This window comes from Danio rerio, chromosome 20, assembly GCF_049306965.1.
Source record: "Danio rerio strain Tuebingen ecotype United States chromosome 20, GRCz12tu, whole genome shotgun sequence".
In the NCBI taxonomy this organism is placed as follows: domain Eukaryota; kingdom Metazoa; phylum Chordata; class Actinopteri; order Cypriniformes; family Danionidae; genus Danio; species Danio rerio.
Window position 1 is genome coordinate 6594623 of NC_133195.1, and position 20378 is coordinate 6615000.

Below are 20378 nucleotides of genomic sequence, written 5' to 3' on the forward strand. Positions count from 1 at the left end.
CTTTATGACTATTCACTAACTGTAAAGGTCTTTGCACACTGAAGTTTGAAATTTTCGCTTGCGTTTTTTTTTTTCCGTATTCATATGCTGAAAATCTGTCACCTAAACAAACCTTGCACACTGCGTCTGATTAATCCATTACAAAATAACCCTCCTCCCCCTTTTGGATGTAAAAAAAAAAAAATTTTTAATTATCGAACCTGATTTCTGATTTTTTTAAATGACGGTCGACAGTTTCAGAGAATGTGTGTCAATAAGATTAACAACGTGTGGTCAAATTTATTTTTAACATGCGAAAATTATGAATGAACATTTTGGATTTAGTGTGCCTTAACCAAGAAAATTTGCAACACAATTAGATTGGGAAAACAACAGTACTCATCCAGCCTTTTAACCCTTCACCATTGTGTATTTACTTCGCCCACATACAGCGACAAGCAGAGGACACTCTACAATTTGACAAATATTGCTGCTGTTGGACAACATAATGTACTTTTGAGGCTATTTTAGTCAAGAATGTAGTTGTTTAGATTGCAACTATGCAGTTTATTTATAAGGATAGTGCCTATTTTAAAATATTTATAATTTCGGAGCATCGGATTCTAGGGTTGGGCGATGTCGACTAATTTGGCAGTGTACGATGTCTAATGTGAAACATTGCGATGGACGATGGCACCATCGTCATAAGTGGAGGTGAATTAATTATTTATATTTATATATTCATAATGAATTAATAATTTGTAACCTATATTTTCAACTACCTGACCGATATGGTCTTTGTTTTACCCATAAACAAATCATCAATAAATAAAAGTAGCACACAAATTACCACCTGTCCATCACTTTTTCCATGGGATGTTGGTCGGTAAAAAAGGTGCACAACCAACAGTATCTAAGATTTTCACTAAAATCACTAAGTACAAGTGTGAAAGTGATAGACTGAAGCAGTGTACTGATGCTGTGATATGCGATCTGATATATTCAAAAGACCGAAGAGTCGTTAGATAGAAACAATAATTAAATATCACTTTTAACAGCTATAGTGAGACGCGATCCAGTGGTACATCCTTGATAAACTCTCTGAAGTGCACTGTCCTCTGGAGCTCAGAGACGAGCGCATGACAGTGTGTGTTTCTTTGTGTATATGTGTGTGGTCACATGATGTGTGTTTTCAGCAGACGGAGGGCTTTTTAGAAATGCTGGGTAAAACAAGGTGTGTATGTGGATCATTTTCGCTCTAAAATGCCATTTTCAAAACTAAGATGTATTAGTGTAAACGAGGCCTAAGGGTGTATTTTTCAGGAGTGGGTTTCCAACAGGGGCGGGGCGGAGGATCGGCGATGCTGGCTCAGCATCGTGTTGTCTATTGGCCATCTATGATGGCATCGTCTATCGGCCCAACCGCCATTAGCCTGTCTGAGCAGACCAAGGAAAGTAACAGATGACATTCCTCCACAAGATGGCGACAAAGATCACATAAGTTCTTAGAGGAGAAAAACAGCATTTTTTCAGCGAAAGTTTTAAACTTCAGCTGAAGAAATCATTATAAATCAGATAAGTGACATTCTAAGTTGATCTCTTTCTTTTGTATTTTGTATTGCTGTATTTATATCACATAAATTGGTAATGTTTTCTTTGCTTTGGCTTTTTCAGGGTTATTTATTGTGAAATCCCAATTACAACAGAGAAATAGTGGAAAATCTCTGTAGACTGATCGCATTTCATGCCATTCAGCCTTATATTCTTAAAATGTGAGCAAAATAACCTGTTTTGCCAGACCTTATGCTACAGAATCTTTCAAATACTAGCTCTAAAGTGGCGTTGGTGAAGTAGCAGCAGTTTCTGCTGTTCTAACCAAAGCTGCAGATGTGAATGAGTGGCGGAAGAAAGTAGTTCCTCGCACATAAGGGTTTTTGAGACTCTCCATGTTTGATTTTCTTTTTTTATACACATGATTATGCTGTCAAACTGTATCGTTAAATATGACAGTAAAATAATATATCAGCCAATATCACATTTGACAAAAAACATCTGCCAAAAAGTATAAAAGGAGAAAAAAAGAGCCACACAACACCAATTCCTAACTATCTCCAACCCATACATGACCCTTGGATGTAAAACAACAGAAATAACAAAAAGAGAAAAAAAATACAAGAAATAATAACTGAATTAGCAGAGGATTACTCCAACATTTTCTGGATAAAAATAAAAACTACTAATCCACATTTATAATGGAAGATCCCTACACATGAGAACACTTGAAACACACATACCTCTGCTCGTCTCCATCGCTGATGTCATGCAGCAGGACGTAATATTTGAGTGTGTTGGGAATGAACCATTTGGGGTGTGTGTAATCTCCACTGTGCTGAATTCGGTGCTGTTCCTGGGACAGCTTCAGAAACTGCTCTGTCGGCACAGCCTCATTGGACGAGACCACCAACATACCTGAAGCCCAGTTCAGGACATCTCATAAAATAGAACTAGAGAGAATTTTGACTAATTCACAACTGAGAATGAAAAAGTAATTAAGAAAGTAAGAAAAATTTGCTGTTACAAAACATATAGTCTTGCAACAACAGACAGTCCTGATTAAAATGATATTTATATTCATTTAAAATGGTATTTATGTGCATTTAAGAAACAAACTAAATTAAACCTTTATGTACCGTTCAAATTGACCAACCTTTCGTTATGTTTTTGGCTGTTTTTGCCGTATATTTTGGCTGTTTTTGCTCAATATGTTTAATCAATTCTGTATCAATTCTGCATAAATAATAAAAAACAAATCATTATTACACCTCCATAAATAATTTTTTGTGCTAAACTCTCTTGAAATGCTCAGTCACAGGCCTTAAAAAACACATACAAACTCTACAAATCCCATGTGTTCTGTGGCTCCTGGTCAATTCTATTTCAGACTCAACATTGCATATCTTGCAGTGTGACTATTGCAGATGCACACATTGCAATATTGACGTTGAAACGATATATTGTGCAGCCCCAGCTTGAAACAAGATAAAGACGAGTTATTAGTCGAGAGGTGTACATCATGCTTTTCTGTGTTTTGAAGGATACAAGCCAGGTAGTGGCTGAGAAACTCGTGCTCTGACGCTGGCATGGACTGCAGGAAGTTCTCCCGGTACGTCTCAAACCACGGCGTTGTTGCTGTAAGATAAACACAAGCACAAAGAAATATTGTCTTGTTTCAGAAACAGGATTATTACAGGCAGCATGTCCAGCCCTCGAGGCAGAAGCGGAGAGAAGCACTTTATGAAAGGAAAGACCAATAAAAAAACCTCAAAGTACTTTTCTGATATTCAGGCATTTTGACAGCGAAATTACAGACCTGTACAATAAAACTGTGTTTTTTTTTTAAAGAAACAACCAATCTCAGTCACATTAACGAAATGTCAGTGACATTTTGTGGGCAAAGTGGTACCTTGTCTATTGATGTATGAAGCACAGTTCACACAAAAGTCAAACCAAACAGCTTCCTGACGGTTAACGCAGCAAATCCATATCGCCAACTTGAAAGAAAGTTCATTTGGAGTTCATTTCGTCATTTGACAGTCTGCCAAAGCCAACCCTCCAGAAAAGTTCGCTCCATCTGGTAAACACCATTGTATTGCCATTTGTCTGCAGTGATGATGTAATTGGTAGGTGTGGTTTGGAGGTTCCGCCCTCTCCGATATGGAAATCTTCTCTAATTCATTTATTTACTTCATTCAATATATGTTCAAAACCATTAAGATGTTGAAGATCTGATTAGTAGTAGAACCTGAAGAGACTTTAAAGAGATCCTGATAGTTTCTTTGCATCACTATACTAACATTACTGCCTACAGCTTTTTGTTTTGGCAAAAGAGTAGACTTTAAATATGCAATATAATTATGAGGAAAGAGCCTATCTTTCAACAATTTCTGATACTTGAGTTCCTGCCAATGACTGTAAAAAATATGGACAACGCAGCAGGGCCTTTTCCAATTGAACGCTTTGAAGGCAAAATGCCTCATGACGGGCACAAACTGTCGCAAAAGACTGTTGAAATTGGAGCCTGTGCATGCGCAGAAGGGATTACAAGATGGAGCCAGAGCCACGGAATCCAGCTTCCAACTAAACACTTGTACGTCAAATGAACCATGACCCACAAACTTCTCATTTGACCGCCCGTATCTGCACTATAAATATAAACACTTACATTTAAAGACACATAATAACATATAATCAAGTTAAAAACTGTGTGATGTAAGCTGTTTTTAATTATTTAATAAAAACAATACATGTTGGACTGCAGAAATAAACAATCTTTCATACACTCTAGCCAAAGTTAGACTCAGCTATGAGCACAAATATATTTCTCCTATAACAGGTTGTTGGTATTTATTATCTTCACAGGGTAGAAATATCACTTGTAAAATATGAACAATAATGCTGTGTTCACACCAGACGCGGAACGCACGGATAAATAGCGCTATTCACGCGTAAACAGCCGAACATTTGAGTTTACTCGCTTCATTCGCACGTCATGCCCCGCTTTATTCGCGTGTCAAATTCACTTCAGAACAGATGCGGATTCGCGTGATGGGCAGGGCTTCTGTCTGCCCAAAGACTCTAGCTTCATAGCTAAATTACTAACATGGATTTTATGAAGAAAATAACAGTGTTTATGTGCTTTATGAAGACTGAAAAACAGCGTTGATGCGTTTAGGGTCGTGTCTGAGTCCTTTACATCCTTTCAGAGGTGCATCCAGCTCTGTGAGCTCATAAACTCCTCCAGAAACTTAACCTGGATGACGGAGACTTTCTGCGGTGCTTCTGACTGAGCCAAGTCGAGTTTGATGAACTGTCGGTGAAGGCGGGAGGATTTCCCTCGGAACACCGACAACAGGTTCTATGTCACAATCACGCCCCCACAAGAGCAAGCTTCTGATTGGTTAACGCGGCGCAAATGTCCGCTGAAGTTCAGATCTTCGAATTTGAGAGATTCGCTCGAAACGCTCGTTAAGCGCGTCAAACGAGCAAAACGCTCAATTCGCCCTGCGCCATTTGCGCAATTTGCGTAATTCGCGCGGCAGGATGTCTATTCGCGCGTTTGCATTGACTTAACATGTAAATCACTCGTGCTTGACGCGCGTGCCGAGTCTAGTGTGAACGCAGCAAAACAGCACATACATTTTAGAAAGATTTTAGTGCTTATTTACCAATGAACAGGACCCAAAATATACACATCATGGACAGCTATTTGCCATGCGGGAAAAAATTGTGCGTTTAAAAGATTTAAAAGACACAGCAAGATTTCTAAATATCAACAGGATGTTTACACATCCCGTCCCTGCACTTTATAAAATAATCCTTGTTAATTTGTACAAAAAACTTACTGCAGTATTAATACAGCAACTGATGTCTACATGATATAGGCCTATCAGCTGCTGAACATCGCTTGTATATTGTTTATCATTTTTTTGCCTCCATTTTCATTTGGTTTATCCCATGCTTCAATATCTGGCAAATAAGAATTTACCTTCATATGAATGTTTAGTAGGTGTTTTCTAATAAAAAGCCAACGACACATGATGTATATAAATAATACATGACATTTACAGCTCTATTTGTTACACAAGTTTCTAGAACATTAATATTGGTAACACTTTATAATAACTACACACTATAAATCATTTATTAAGCATTAGCAAATAGTGAATTCATTATCTATTAAGCATTAACTCTACATTAATAAACGTTAGTAAACAGTTTATAACTGCAGCTACAAATACTCTATTCTTGACTTATAACCACATTTATAATGTGCTTAATAATTGTATTTTCATACTTGGTAAATTATTAATTTTTCATTACTAAATTAAGTATTGCATCATTTACAAACCAGTTGTATTTAAGAGTAGTTGAGGGTTTTTAGGATCATTCAGAATGAGTTAGTAAATGATTAATAAACTATTGAAATCAACGTTTATATGTCTTATTATTCAGGCATATACTAATAGTTAACTAATACGTTAATAAATGCTTTATTAACTCAACCTCATGCAGTTTTGTGACCTAATCTAAAGTGAGGACTATTCATGCTTTATAAATCCCTTACAAATGACAAATAAAGGCTCAGAATCTAATGAACTATAATCTTTGCAATCTTTTCTAAAATGTAAAATTACTGTAAAGTTTAAACCTTGCTGAATAACAGGCATGTCAAAATATGACAAATCTGGATAAAACAACAATATAATAATTAAACAATATAATAAAATGTAATCTTTAAACTCTACAGTGATTTTATTTTAGATCAGGTTGCAAAGATTTATTTTTATTTGAAGTACAGTTTCATTTGTGTATCTTGAATTGAATAGGAGTGAATAATGTCATTTGTCCTGTTTAGAATTTAACTGAGCCTTTATTTGTCATTTATAAAGGATTTATAAAGCATGAATAGTCCTCACTTTAAATTAGGTCACAAAACTAGGTGAAGTTGAGTTAATAAAGCATTTATTAACATACATAGTAACCATTAATATATGCCTGAATAATAAGATATAAAAGCGTTAATTTCAATAGTTTATTAATCATTTACTAACTCATTCTGAATGATCCTAAAAACCCTCAACTACTCTTAAATACAACTGGTTTGTAAATAAAGCGATACTTAATTTAGTAATGAAAAATTAATCATTTATTAAGTATGAAAATACAATTATTAAGCACATTATAAATATGGTTATAAGTCAAGAATAGAGCATTTGTATCTGCAGTTATAAACTGCTTACTAACGTTTATTAATGTAGAGTTAATGCTTAACGGATAATGAGTTCACTATTTGCTAATGCTTAATAAATGATTTATAGTGTGTAGTTATTATAAAGTGTTACCTTAATATTTTATAACAGCAAATTCAGTACATTAACTTGACAACATGCTGAAACTCAAAATGTCAAAGACGTTCTTTAAATCAAATTCAAATAACCTTACAGGAGATCAATGTGGAGATCGGCAAACATTAGTTTTGTCTTCCTAATTATTATTTCAGACCCATAAAAAGAATCACTGCTAGATAATGATCACCTGCATTTTCCCTGTCATGGCTAGGCGTGTTTTAGCAAACTAATAATAAAGCTTGATAAAGCCCTCACTTCATCCAATAAACAGTGCTCCATTAGATCCTGTAGATCAGAAAGTATAGTTTACTGCTGAACTCATTAAATCATGGTAAAATAACACAGAAATCAAATGATTACACTTCAATCTCTTCCTGAAGCTCCGACGGTCTGCTTAGAGAAGCTGTCAATCACAACTGTCAATCACGATGACACGCCCCCTTTTTGTAGCATTAAATTACTGCTAAAAACAAACTCTTTAAATGAACATCCGCACCTACAGTTCAAGTCAGAATTATTAGCCCTCCTGAATTATTAGCCTTATTTTCCCCCCGTTTTCTGTTTAACAGAGCAGATTTTTTTCAAAACATTTCTAAACATAATAGTTTTAATAACTCATTTCTAATAACTGATTTATTTTATCTTTGCCATGATGACAGTACATAATATTTTACTAGATATTTTTCAAGACACTTCTATACAGCTTAAAGTGACATTTAAAGGCTTAACTAGGGTAATTAGGTTAACTAGGCAGGTCAGGGTAATTAGGCAAGTTATTGTATAACAATGGTTTGTTCTGTAGACTATCGGGAAAAAAAAATTGCCTAAAAGGGCTGATAAGTTTGTCCTTAAAATAGTGTTTAATAAAAAGTAAAACTGCTTTTATTCTAGCCGAAATAAACCAAATAAGACTTTCTCCAGAAGAAAAAATATTATCAGACATACTGTGAAAATTTCTTTGCTCTGTTAAACATCATTTAGGAAATATAAAAAGAAAAGAGAGAGAAAAAAATTCAAAGGAGGGCTAGTAATTCTGACTTCAACTATTTATCAGCTGATAACCAGTGCCTTAAAGGTTCAGGACACCCTGGAGAACTTTTTTTTTAATATATTAACAGATTTGTGCGTGTTGAGCATCAGTTAAGACAATGTTAGCACCTGTCAGTTTTAATTGTGGGGAAAACTGGATAATTTTGAGCTTTTGTCAGCTAATTTCAGCTTCCGGGTTTAAAATGATTTTTGAGCCGGATAAAAATCGGCAACGTAGCGCAGTACTGCAAGTGCAATGATGACGCGTCGGTTTCTCATTATTATTCATAGCGGAGTTTTCTTATCCTATGAGAAGAGCCGGCTGCTTAATTATTCATGAGACCTGCCAGACCTGCCAGAGTCCAGCCCGAGCTGTGAGACACGGACCCACGGCACACAGTATTGAGCCTTGGTTTGTTGCATGTTTTCCCCGCGATCTTGTCAGGTCCGATCATAAGTCCTCATTTATAGGGTTTACATGAACACACATCTTTATAATGATATAAATTGTGGTTATCTGTATATGAAATTACGAATAACAAATGTAGCAGGGCATTAAATCACTGTTCACTTCTTTGCATTTTAACTTTGTAAACTATAAACTCATGCGTCTCCTCACGGTTTGTCTCATTTTGTGAGCCAACTGACAACAACAGTTGTTCGCTCACGTTCTCCCCTGCTGGCCACGCCCACTCCTGCCCGAGGCTGAGCTCCACGCCCATTAATCATGCATCTTTTGAAAAAATTCTGAAGTAGACTTTAACCGAAAGTGGGGGGTGTCATGGCCCTTTAATTGACCAAAACCATTTTTCGGAACATTTTATTGCAAGTGTAATTAATTTTTTTATTTGGGCTTAGGTCTCCTTCATTAACACATAGGAGGCGGGCTTTACGACTTGTACTTACGATATAAGACTCTCTAGTTATTAAACATAAAAATAATACCGTTTTGAAATATAGTATTAGCAATGGTGTGTCTTGATCATCAGTTATTTGTTCCAGATTGATCCATAATGCTTTATTAAGATGACACTGATCTCTAGATGAGTTTAACTTGATGACTGAATACAGAGATGAAGAAAAAAAAAATAGCATTCTCTCAGTTAATCTCCTTTGCTTCCTCTAAAATACAGTGGAGTAAAACAATGTATATAGTCATTTAGAGCTTACTTTGCTCACTTCCGTTTACATTTACACTAAAGTTTAGCACCACCTTAAGTGGGTGGGATCAGAAGCAGAAATGTGTGGAAAACCACATTAACAATAAACAATCCAAACAGATATGAGAACAAGATGAAAAAGCACACACTGTGCTCCAGCTTCATTATTAGAGTTCCTTTACATTTCATCTCAATCAATAGTCCTCTCACAATCATTTATGGCAATAAACACAGCATGACGCACTTCACTTCGCCTCATGTTCAATTCTTTAGCAAAATCTTTACAGAGAAGGTAGAGCTTGTATATCCATGTTGAAGCTAACAAACCATAAGACACCTAATAAAATAAGTGAAATGCACTTGATAACATTAAAGAAAGGACACTAGGTAATTTACTTTTCATCTTAGGCTTTTATTTGTGCTTACCATTTTTTTTTTTAATTAGTAAATCCCTGATGCAACACTGGGAACACCCCTGCCATATATATATATATATATATTTTTTATAACTTTTACTATTCTGAATTTAAAAGTACTGCAAGAAGTTCCATAATTCATAATATAAAGCAACTGAGTATCTAAGAAATGTGTCTAACTGTTGTCAGACAAGGACATTAAACTTAAATATTCATAGCTTCCAACACACCTGGCAATTGTTTTCCACATCCTAAATAAATGCAGTACACAACAAAGTAAAATAAGAAAGCATTGCAAGTATAAATCATATCAAACCAAGCTTTTTCCGTGACAGTGCATTAGCATGTTTTTATTTTTCAGAAAACACATTAAAAATCATTAATTTGTTAACTGCAAGACACCTTGTCCTAAAAAGTTATAAATCTAAAGTTATAAATATATTATGCATGTAATCTTGAAGTTAATTAAAGTCAAATGTGATTTTTTTTACCTTAATTAATAATTAAATTATAAAATAAATTATAATAATAATATATAAATAATATAAATATAAATAATATAAATAAATTAAAATAAATTATAATTAAATTATAAAATCTATATTAATCATTATTTTTATTCCAGAGGTCCTTGAATGACACAATGATTGTATTTTATACAAATAATTTTCTTGTCATGTGTCATTATTGGCACATTAATAGATACTTAAATAATTTGTAAAAACTTGGATACAATGTGCATTATATTATGATCAATATCCTTCATTATGTCAATTAATTGGACACAAGCATGTCATTAATAATAATAATAATAATAATAATAATAATAATAATAATAATAATAATAATAATAATAATAATAATAACTATTATTATTATTATTATTGTTGTTGTTGTTGTTGTTATTATTATTATTATTATTATTATTATTATTATTGTTATTATCATCATCATCATTTTTATTAATATTATTATTATTTTTTTTTACCATTACTTTTATCATTATTATTGTTGTTGTTGTTGTTGTTGTTGTTGTTGTTGTTGTTTTTAAAATCAAGTTCAGGCAAAAAAAAAAAAGTGGCCGTGTTTTTTTTACTTTTATAAAATATATATTAAACTTTATTTTTATTCCAGAGATCCTTAAATGACACAATGATTGTATTTTATACAAATAATTTTCTTCTCATGTGTCATTGTTGGCACATTAATAGATACTTAAATAATTTGTAAAAACTTGGATACAATGTGCATTTTATTATGATCAATATGCATCATTATTTCAGTTAATTGGATTATTTAAATGTATAAATGATAATAATAATAATAATCATAAACAACAACATTAATAATAATAATAATAATAATATAATTAATAATAATAACAATAATAATAATTATTATTATTATTATTATTATTAGTATTATGATAATAATAATAATAATAATAATAATATTATTATTATTATTATTATTATTATTATTATTATTATTATTATTATTATTATTAATATTAAAATCAAGTTCAGGCTAAAAGAAAAAAAGTGGCAGTTTTTTTTTTTTTTTTTTTTACTTTGAATTAAATTACAAAATATAAATTAAACATTAAAAGGGTATTCCAGAGGTCCTTGAATGATACAAATGATTGTATTTTATTGCAATAACTTTTTTTCTTATGTATCATTATTAATAGATTAATATAATAGAAACATTAATAGATACTTATATAATATGTAAAAACTTAGATACAATGTGCATTAGATTATGATTAATATGATTCATTATTTCAATTAATTGAACATAAATGTGTTATTATAATAATAATAATAATAATAATAATAATAATACATTTTATGACTATTATTATGATTATGATGATTATGATTATGATTGTTATTATTAATAATAAGAAGAAGAAAAACAAGTTCAGGGTACAAAAATTAAATGAACAAGAAGAAAAATACAGGAATAAAATGGATTTCAAGAACATTAAAAGATAAAAGACCCTTAAATATTTCACATCAAATCAAATAAATAAAGTATTATGCTTGAATTTTAGAAAAAGTGCATCTAAAGTGAATTTCTACTTCACAGCAACAAGAAAGTTGAGTCTACAGAGAGGAAAAGACACTAAACTCTGAAAAGTGAGAGGATTCGACTAAACAGGCAAAATGACTCATGAGCTGAAAACCTTGCTAAGTAAACCAAAACATCTGCTAAATTTGTGTCAAAACAACTGTTGCCGGATTCTCAATTTGAACACATTGAACACAAGAAATTGGATGCAACTGAAGAGATCATTAAACCATTACAAGACAAGGTTTCAGCACAATGAGTCATTTCCCTTGGGTCTCCAACACAAACATGAAGCTAAAGGACCATCACCAACATCCTGAGAAAGCGGAGGAAGTGGGACTGAAAAGAGGAAAGGAGAATTAGCGACAGATCTACTACGGAGCGAAACGGGCCCGGAAATGACTCGGAGAAGGGAAAGACCCCTCACACACACCCCACCACCAGAAGGAAGGGAATACCTGTGTAGTACTTGGAGGAGCTCAGCTGGGTGAGTGTTTCTTTCCAGTCAGAGTACCAGGGAACGCTCGCTTTGACCGTGCGGTCTGAGAGGAGAAGAGACAAGCAGGCTGGTTAAATCTCACGGACAGCAACCACAGATGCGCAACGCATCTGAAACACCCAAAAACCAAAACACACCCATGCTTAAACCTTAAAAGATGCACCTACTGATGTGTCCCAATAATAACAAGACCAACTGCTTTCTGTCTTTCAGGGTTACTGTAAGTTTCACCAAGTCAGCTTTTTAATAGCATATTTAAAGTGTTAATTCTCCTAAAAACTTTAATTTAGTTATTAATACACTCATGTTGTTGCATTTCAGAGACCTTTCCTAGATGTTTTAGATGAAACATAAGAGCTCCTTCATCCTCCATAAACATTACAAAAGAGAAAAGTACACTTTTTTATGATGAATACAATGGTAAATATGATTATCTTCTCGCCTACGTCAGGTCAGGGTGTGTTTTTACTACCAGAAGTATGATGTATTGGGAATTAGAGTCAGCAGTGAAGCGCACAAGCCTTGCCCGTAGTAAACATGCTGTCGCAAGGGGGACATGTCAAGACTGGATCAATAGATCAGGAGAATGGCGGCCTTATAATAAGGTCGGTCCCACTTTATATTAAGTGTCCCTAACTCTTATGAACTTACATCAAAAAATAAATACAATGTACTTACTGTGTTTATAATGTATTTGAGAACGCTTGTGGTGCTTTTGAGTTGGGATAGAGGTTGGGTTATGAACAGGTTTGGTGGTATGGGTAGGTTTAAGGGTGGGTTAAGGTGTAAGGGATGGTCAACAGTGTATTTACAAATGTTATTACAAAAGTTAGTTACAGATGTAATTACATACATGTATTTAATCAAGCATAAGTACACCGTAAATACATGTACATTGTAACAAACTATTAATTCCTATGTAAGTACATATTAGTTAAGGACACTTAATATAAAGTGGGACCATAAGGTCTAGTACAGCCAAAAACTGGTACAGCCAAATTTACATGTTAAATATTAAGAAAAATATTAAATACATATTTTTAAAAGAGGAAAAAAAATCTAGAGAAGCAAAGCATTTTTTTAAAATAGTTGAAATACTGCATGTTGTAATTTATTTTTGCATTTTTTAGCTTGAATTTAATTTGTATTTTCTTTCAATTTCTAAATATGTTTGGTGACTAAAATAATTTTTGGATAAATATATCTGTTTAATAAAACTGTTTTGTTTGAATGCACCAAAATACATTGCCTACACCAGGGGTGCTCAATCCTGTTCCTGGAGATCAACCTTCCTGCAGATTTGAGTTGCTACCCATATTAAACACACCTGAACCAATTAATTAGGACCTGAACACCACGTGATAATTACAGGCAGGTGTGTTTGATATGGGTAGCAACTGAAATCTGCAGGAAGGTCGATCTCCAGGAACAGGATTGAGCACCCCTGGCCTACACTGTAAAAAATGGCCGTGATTTCAACGGTAAAAAACTGTAAAAATGCAACAGTCAAAATCCGTAACCTGGTTAACGGTATGTTTCCTTAACATATACGGCACATAACCGTAAATTGACTTTCCCAGAATTCCCTGTATGGAACATCACTTTTTATGCTTTTTGTTGACATTACTATGGATCTTTTGAGTTGTTTCCCCCTAAGTAATGTACATTAGAGATTTATGGTAAATCTAATGTTGATAAACAATGTTTATTTTATGACTTTAATTCTATGCGCGATACCGTACTGGTGTTTAGTAGCTGTGTGAATGACACTAAGCTCTTTCTACACTGTAAAAAAAAAAAAACTAATTTTACAGAAAATATCCCTAAATTTTTTACAGTATTTTTTTTGTAATTTAAAATTATATGTAGAACTTAGTAAAATGACAAACAATCTCTCTAAATTCACAGTTTGACTTTCATTTTAGGTACTTTATCATTAAAGACAAATATATTTGTTAATTGTTTACGTTGTTTGCTGCTGGGACTGACTATTTACCTGTTATTTGACCATGACTCTGGATTCCCTGCATAATGTTACATCTCTGACCATCTCTGTGTAAAACCTGCATTTGGATCTACACTCCTTTGTCAGTGTTCCCTTCACGTTAGGGATGTAACGGTATTGTAAATACCGTCATACCGCAATATTAATTTTTTTCGATATTACCGAAGTCGCCTGACTCGGTAAAACTATAGGTCTTCTGAGAAAATTTGCTCAGGCGAATGAAGCGAACGGGAGGTAGCGAAAACTACAATTCCCATCAGCCCATGCTTGACCATCATCCCTTGCGGTCTGTTGTCGCTACAGATCCAGTAATGCGGAAATGGAGTGTGCTGCTAGAAGCGGGGATGAAAAAGAGCTGGAAAACTCTAAAGCGGGTGTTGTCGCCGCGCGCGTACTGAATAGCGGTGTTGTAGCGCGAGTTCTTATCAGCTGTGTTGTCGCGCGAGTTCTTATCAGCTGTGTTGTCGCGCGAGTTCTTATCAGCTGTGTTGTCGCGCGAGTTCTTATCAGCTGTGTTGTCGCGCGAGTTCTTATCAGCTGTGTTGTCGCGCGAGTTCTTATCAGCTGTGTTGTCGCGCGAGTTCTTATCAGCTGTGTTGTCGCGCGAGTTCTTATCAGCTGTGTTGTCGCGCGAGTTCTTATCAGCTGTGTTGTCTTACTCATGGTTTGTCCTCTCAAGTGGGGGAAAGACAATGCACAACGTTACCCACTGCTGTCAACCTGGGCCAAGTCATATCTCTCTTGTCCCAGAAACCTCAGTCCCAAATGAGAGGGTTTTTTTTCTGTTGCAGGGGACATTGTAAATGCCCAGAGATACCAGCTTTTACCAGATTATATTTATATGATAATTTTCCTTTAAACCCATCTCTATCTAAGTGAGTGAGTGATTAAATGTTGAATGTGATGAGTTTTCAACAATACTAAATTGAAACTTTATTTTTTTTACATGGTTTAATATTTTTTGTTATTAAAATTGAAGTTCCTGTTTCAAAGCTTACAGATAGATGACTAATTTGTATGTCATTGACACTTTTGGCACTTTTTTGGAGTATTTTCATAAGTTTTGTTTTTTCCTGTAAATGATTCAATAAATACCGTACCGTGACATTCATACCGAGGTATTACCGTACCGTGAAATTCTGATACCGTTACATCCCTAGTTCACGTTACAGTTGATTCAGATCTGTAACTGAATCATTCCTTATAACTTAAACCTCTACATGTTTTATATAAACACTATTCAATAAAAATGTAACAACTGTAATTTTAAAGTTGAGAGAATTTTAATCAGTTGTATCTCGTTTGTTATTTTTTCCAAAAATTTTTGATCCAAAATAAAACAAGACTTAGCAATTGGTCTATGCTGCTTTTAAAGTGCATGTAATCAGTTCATAACGATCCTCCGACTGTGTGTGTGCAATCATCGGAATCCGGAACAGGTGCATGCGAGCGCACTTAGTGTGTAAATTTATTGAACGTATTTGATAATAATCTAGGAAAAGTCTGTATAATAACACTGTTTCTTTGTAAAACTCTAAGTGTGTAACTTTATTGAACGGATTTGATCGTAATCTAGGAAAAGTTTGTAAAATAACAGTGTTTTTCTGTAAACATTTTATTATATCTGTAGATTTATTATTTTTGCACTTTATTTCAACAAAGACATTTTACCGTAATTTCATGCTTTTTGTTTGGCAGCCGTAGCTGCCAGTCATGTGACCTTTTTTACGATTTATTTTCTTACAGTGTATATATTAATACACTTTTCTGCTTGTGGGAAAAGTTGATTGTGATGAGCATTGGTTCATTATGTAACTTCCTCATCACCTTCAGCATATGGGTGTGCTTACGTGTCTAACTGTGTAACAAAAGATGCGTAGATGTAGGTTTTTCAAAATAAAGACATATTACCTCTAAAAATTAATGAATTACGGTATATTACCGTGAAAATGAGAAATTACTTTCACCGTTTGTACTGTTTTTAACTGTAAAGTACTGGCAACCACAGCTGCCGTATTTTTATTGTAAATTTTATGGATTTATTTTTTACAGTGTATACTGACTGAGAAATGGATAAAAATATATTTATTTTCAAAATGGGCTGTACTCAATTATGCGAAGTACTGTATAATGAACAAACCGCATCAAAATTTGTCCTTGAGACACATATAAAACACAAACTTCTGGTAAGCCTTCTATCAATAGCTGGTGCATAAAAGGTAATGGAAAGTTTTTGAACTTCACGAGTCAGGGTGAGAGGAGCAAATGCCAATCCCATGCTTTAAAATAAAGATGAAAACAACATTCACAAATCCTAATCATTCCCGCATATGATATTTGTGATTGAAAACCCAGGCACAGAACCTCCCATTTCTTCTTCGAGAAGTTATTGGATTGAGAAAGGCAATCAGACACCTGAAAACGGATTTGCAGATTGTGGCTGGAATGGTATTCTTTATTATTTGTTTCAGGAATCAGGCTTTCTTTAACTCTCTGCTATTATTTTATTTATTTATTCTCTCTGATGCTGAGGTCGAATTCACTCTACACAGCATCTTGACTGATATGACGTTTGTTTTCCATTAAATTACTTTATTCTGAATGTAAATCAGCAAAATACTGAAGGACTCCTCAGGGTCCTCAAAACAAATTCTAATAGATACTTGATTACTGGATTTCTATGTGAAAGAAAGCTCACCCAAAACGGACATTTTGCTATTAAATGCATGTACTTAACCTCAGTTGACATTTTTCTATAATAAAAAATACATTTTTTGCTAAAACCGTGGTCATTGGTGCTTCATAAAATGTAAGTCAATCAATTTTTAAGTGTGATGTGAAGCAAAAGGGCTTCCGGATCCAAGCGCTCTGTTGAAACTGAATGGGGAGACTGATCAAATGCTAATAATAAACGTTTACGAAGCGCTGTAATGCTTTTGATAATCATGGTCGCAATATATATGTCCATGCCTAATATCCGATGGCCAGAAAGTGATCATTTTTTCTTTTATAAATTGTAAAATTTTTGGTATGTGATGCAGCAAGCCTAAAGGATTGTTGTGTACACTATGACTTTATATAAAATTCACTTTAAGGTGTGATATAAATAAAAAGTGGTCATAAACAAGTATTTTGTCAATTCAAATGAGTGGCGGCTTGGACCTGGAAACAGTATTACATACGTCACTAACACGTCACCACTTAACAAGCGGATGGCACTTTTTTGTTATATGCAATGAGAATCACATGTTCAAACTGGCATGAAGGAGATCAGGAGCTTTTGCTGAGATCGTGGATTAAATGTAATTAATACTGCAACTTTTTCTGCATATACAGTTGCCGTCTAAATTATTAGCTCCCCCTGAATTAATAGTCCACAGTTTATTTTTTTGCAGAATTTCTGTTTAACGGAGAAAAGATTTTTTTCAACACATTTCTAAACATGATAGTTTTAATAACTCATTTTAAATAACTGATTTATTTTATCTTTGCCATGATGACAGTGAATAATATTTTACTAGATATTCAAGACACTTCTATACAGCTTAAAGTAGTGGTTCTCAAACTGTGGTACGTGTACCACTAGTGGTACACAGGCTTCCTTCTAGTGGTATGCTAAAGAATCAATAGCCGCATTTCCACTATCGAGCCAGTGCGAGCCAGGGCTTTAATCGGGCCGGGCCGGGCCAATAGCCCGGGAGGTTGAGAAATGAGGCCGAAATCATGTCGCGTTTCCACTGTCGGGCTAATAGCTCACAGCGCGTCACGCAAACACAGCCCACAGAACATCCCCGAATCAAACGTCACACAACCCGCCCACTTCAGCAGGAATCAAGCAGATAAAGCACACCATAGAATCATCACGAAACGAAACCATTAAAATGAAGACAGCCGAAACAAACAAATGACAAGTTACTGTACAGCAGTACATGAAATGTCTATACGCACAGACCTGTGTATTTCCATTCATTACATTTGTTTACTCGCCGACCGACTGGCATTGTGCATCGACTGCTCTCGCCGAACGCAGGGATCCATCACAGAGAGCGCACACATCCATAATATAAAACCACAGAAATTCTCCTTTATAACTCGATATGGCATGTATTTTATAACATCCTCGTTTTGATAGACGTCGTGTTAAGTGTTTCAGCACAAGAGCGAGTAGCTTAATAAAATATAGCCATATTTGTTGCGCTCAGCAGCTATTCACTAAAGCTCTACATTTAAAGTTTCATTTATAAATTTAACCTCGTCATATAAAAACATAAACAGTTGTTTGAGGATATAGAACACATTTTGTGTTTTGACTTTCCCCCAATGCGGTTAAAGCTGCGCTGCGCAGGACTGGGTGACGGAAAAAAAGGTAGGCTAGATTCTGCTTTCACTCACCCAAATTATGCTCTGTTTGCGCGATTTGATTTATATCATCGTATCCAAATACTTTATAAATAATATTTCAAACCTTCTCCGGTGTTTATTGTTTTTATAAAATATCGAAAATCTTTTTTTCAGACAGGTCTTTGTAAAATGAAAGTTATAAGCTATATATGTGGCTTTAAAACGATTTGATTTATGTATTGTATATAGGCTACCTACATATAGCTAGCTTTTGTTTATTTTATATTGGTTTATTTATTTAATGCGATTTTATATATATCCGATATTTGTAATTCTTTAAATTATATTTCATTATAGCTTAGGCTATTTTATTAAGATATGACACTATATTGTTTAAAGTCTACGAAAGTGGGCACGTATTTAAAGTTATATGTCTTTCTGTTGTATTTATAATGTGTATTAACTCCAAAATAAATAAAGAAAAAAGCCGCTCGCGACATCAACAGAGCTGTGAAGGAGCGCTCTTGCCCAGTCTCTCACACACATACAGGCATTAAACGCGCACAAACAAACATTTTAAACTTGACAAAAACTCTCGAAAACCTTTACTGTCTGCTGTGTCTTTAATATGGTGTAAAGATTATTATGCGTTATTGAAAAATAAAGGAGGACGCAGCAAAAAACGTCACTATAAATTAAAACTACTTTATTATTTTATGCAGCAGCCTTACATTTAAAAGGGAAACATAAGGATGATCATACGCAAAAAGACCCCAAACTATAAGGCTAGATGTTTTCTTTCCCTTATTTCTTTATTTGTTTGGCGCATGTACTCATGTGCGATCAGAAAACTGCCCGCCTCTCCTTTCACTCCGCCCCGAAGCCCCAGCTGGCCTCCCTTGGCCCAAGGTATTCGGCGGGCCGAAAAAGGCCAGCCGCTGGCCCCAAGAAAGCCCCGCTTTGGCCCGATTAGGCCCCGGAAGTGACAGTGGAAACGCCACTGGCCTTGGCTCACCCTGGCTCGCTCGCTTTAGGCGCGATAGTGGAAACGCGACTAATGAATAATTGAAGTAAAAAATGAACACACTTTCAACCCTTTGACGCATAACACCAATGTGATCAGTAAATTGATTTCAACAGGGTAAACCTTTTATTTTATTTTTAAATTTCTAATGTTTGTTATGTAATCTATCATTTGAAGCTATCTCATCCTTAAATACGTAACGATTGTTGGGGGCGTATCCCGTATTTTTACATCCCAGGTATGGTTTAATTATAGTTTAATTAAAGGCTTTTCCAACACACAAAGCCTACTCTAATGCATAGTAAGCAGATGTATATGAACAATCTTATATATTTAATATACAAGTTAATATTTAGATTTCATTATTTCATTTCATTGCTTAATTAGGCCTGCTACTCTACTGTATTTTAATACTGGTCATTATGGTGGTACTTGGAGAGACCATTTTTTTTCTGAGGTGGTACTTGTTAAAAAAAAAGTTTGAGAACCACTGGCTTAAAGGCTTAACTAGGTTAATTAGGTTAACTAGGCAGGCTAGTGTATTTAAACAAGGTATAACGATGGTTTGAAATATTTAAAAAAATAAAAATAAAAATAAAGGAGAACTAATAATTCTGACTTCAATTGTATTTAAATTGTGCGCTTCACAAGACCTCAATGTCTCATCAGGGGGCATGGATAGTAACTTTGTTTTACCTTTGTTTTGTTTGTTTGCTGGTAGCCTTAAAACAACAGCAAATGTTCATTTTTGGGTGAAGTATTCCTTTAAATGTACCACCCATTAACTAAAAGTGATATGTATAATTTACATTTATTAAAATGACATTAAATATTTTGATAACTAAAACAAAAAATGTGTTAATTAGCTAGCTTAGCTAGGCCCACACGGAATCTGCACTACGGAATTCCAGTTTTTCCACAGACTTTAGCCCATCATTAATTAT

General features: G+C 34.3%; 1 protein-coding gene and 1 long non-coding RNA gene across 5 annotated transcripts in view; both read right to left on the reverse strand.

Annotated features, from left to right (window-relative positions):
* trappc8 (trafficking protein particle complex subunit 8) overlaps nt 1–20378 on the reverse strand; it is a 164717-nt gene that overhangs the window by 126099 nt on the left and 18240 nt on the right. For 2 of the 4 annotated variants that reach the window (XM_017352636.4, XM_073934054.1), the window contains 3 exons: nt 12024–12107; nt 3079–3168; nt 2274–2448 (listed from right to left, as the gene is read on the reverse strand). In XM_017352636.4, coding sequence (XP_017208125.2) covers nt 2274–2448; nt 3079–3168; nt 12024–12107 — 349 coding nt within the window. The remainder of the gene's footprint in view (nt 1–2273; nt 2449–3078; nt 3169–12023; nt 12108–20378) is intronic. The other 2 variants (XM_017352637.4, XM_017352638.4) reach the window with 2 other exon arrangements.
* Nucleotides 15131–20305, reverse strand: LOC141379530 (uncharacterized). The gene is made up of 2 exons (XR_012396340.1): nt 18665–20305; nt 15131–18625 (listed from the first exon to the last, which is right to left on the reverse strand). It is a non-coding gene; the product is annotated as an uncharacterized lncRNA (long non-coding RNA).